Genomic DNA, 1,819 nt, shown 5'->3' with positions numbered 1-1,819 from the left:
CAGTCAGCCCTCATTGTTAGCCACATTCAGAGAGTCCAGTGTGATCACATGCTCATTCAGTCCAAGTCCAGCTGGCCTTGATGAGCTCCCATCAGATGAGTTTTATTGGGTTAGAAGATTGGGGAGTAAAAGGGACTGTATGTGTGGACAGGTGGCCAAGGTTCTATACCTGGGAGAGGATTACAATGGTGGTTTGGTTGATTTTCAAGCACTTGAGATGTTTTGTAGAACACTCTGTGCTTTCTTAGAAACAAAAGTTCAGATTAAGGGTCTAAGATGGCAGCACAGCTATTCTATCAGTTTCAATGATGGATATCATATTAGATTAGGATCCATGTTATTTGTGCACTAGTCAAAAAGCATCAGGAATTTGCTTAAATCAGTTCAAGACATATCATACTCAAGTATATAATACTAGAAAACTATAACCATGATCACTAGGTGAAAAGATCTCTCCTCAACACTTTTTTCAGAGCCTTAGCAACATCCTTATTCCTGAGAGTATAAATCAGGGGATTCAGGGTGGGAGTGATGATGCTATAGAAAACAGAACCAACTTTGTCTTGCAATGGAGTGCGCTGGGATCGGGGTCTCATATAGGTGAACATACTAGCACCAAACCAAAGAGAAACCACAATGAGATGAGAACTGCATGTAGCAAAGGCATTTCTTTTACTCCCAGCTGAGCGCATCTGCATGACACTGTGCAGAATGAGTCCATAGGATGTAGAGACAAGAATGATGGGGAGGAGAAGAAGGACAACACTACAGATGTAAACTATGGTCTCATACAGAGTGATGTTTCCACACACCAACTTCAAAACAGCTGGAAATTCACAATAGAAGTGATGGATGATTCTCGAACCACAGAAAGGGAAGCTCATCAAGATGGATGTGTGGATTAGGGAGTCCACAGATCCACTTAACCATGATATCACAGCCATCATCACCCCCACTCTTCTGCTCATGAGCACAGTGTAGCGTAAGGGGTGACAGATGGCAACATAGCGGTCATAAGACATGAGAGCCAGGAGGATACACTCTGCACCACCAAGAGACAGGTACATGAAGTGCTGGATGGCACAGCCCACAAACGAGATGGACTTCTTGCCAGACAGGTAGTTGGTCGCCATCTTGGGAATGGTTGTGGAGACATGCATCAGATCCATGAGGGACAGCTGGCTGAGCAGGAAGTACATTGGTGTGTGAAGACGGGGGTCAGCACAGATGAGGAGGATGGTGAGGCTGTTGCCACTCACTGCAGTAAGGAACACCAGCATGATCAGGAGAAAAAGACAAAGGTGGTTGAAGGAGTCATCAAAGAGCCCTTGAAGGATGAAGTCTTCCAGAGATGTCTGGTTCCACCTCCACATCATTTCCTTATCTCCTGAGAGAACCAGAAGAGTGGAGTGTGATGCAGAAACACAACTTCACACTGAGCACTTCCTTTCTCAGGAAAAATGTGAACAATTTTTTCACTTTATTTTACATACTTCAAATGTCTTTGTATATATTCATTGGATATCGTACTAGGCCACATGTGAATAATTTGTAGACATGTCTACCTAATTCTAGTTGATCAACAACTCTAGTTATCCAAGTGATATTTTAAGAAGAGAAACCTACAACACTTTCTTGAAAGTCATCATCACTGTGAAGTTCCAGATTATGTACACTGTATAGAAAGCCCAACATGGGAGCTGAGGTGACATCTCACCAAGTAAAATGCAAGGTGCCATGCAAGCCTGACTACCCAAGGTTGATCCCTGAGGCTTCTATGGAATTGTCGGATATTAATGGAGATGAAATGCTGTGAAAT

At 43.2% G+C, this 1,819-nt stretch overlaps 1 protein-coding gene across 1 annotated transcript; it reads right to left on the bottom strand.

Annotated features, from left to right (window-relative positions):
- Positions 1–437: 437 nt before the first annotated feature.
- LOC142849772 (olfactory receptor 2AE1-like) lies at positions 438–1,376 on the bottom strand. The gene has a single exon (XM_075972443.1). The coding sequence runs from the start codon at positions 1,374–1,376 to the stop codon at positions 438–440; it is 939 nt and encodes a 312-aa protein (XP_075828558.1).
- Between the last annotated feature and the right edge of the window lie 443 nt (positions 1,377–1,819).

The sequence above is a fragment of the Microtus pennsylvanicus genome, chromosome 1 (assembly GCF_037038515.1).
Source record: "Microtus pennsylvanicus isolate mMicPen1 chromosome 1, mMicPen1.hap1, whole genome shotgun sequence".
Classification (NCBI taxonomy): domain Eukaryota; kingdom Metazoa; phylum Chordata; class Mammalia; order Rodentia; family Cricetidae; genus Microtus; species Microtus pennsylvanicus.
This window is presented reverse-complemented; position numbering and strand designations above follow the sequence as displayed.

What these genes read in the sequence shown, in the direction of transcription:
- LOC142849772 (XM_075972443.1), bottom strand. Translation starts at nt 1,376, where the DNA reads ATGATGTGGAGGTGGAACCAGACATCTCTGGAAGACTTCATCCTTCAA.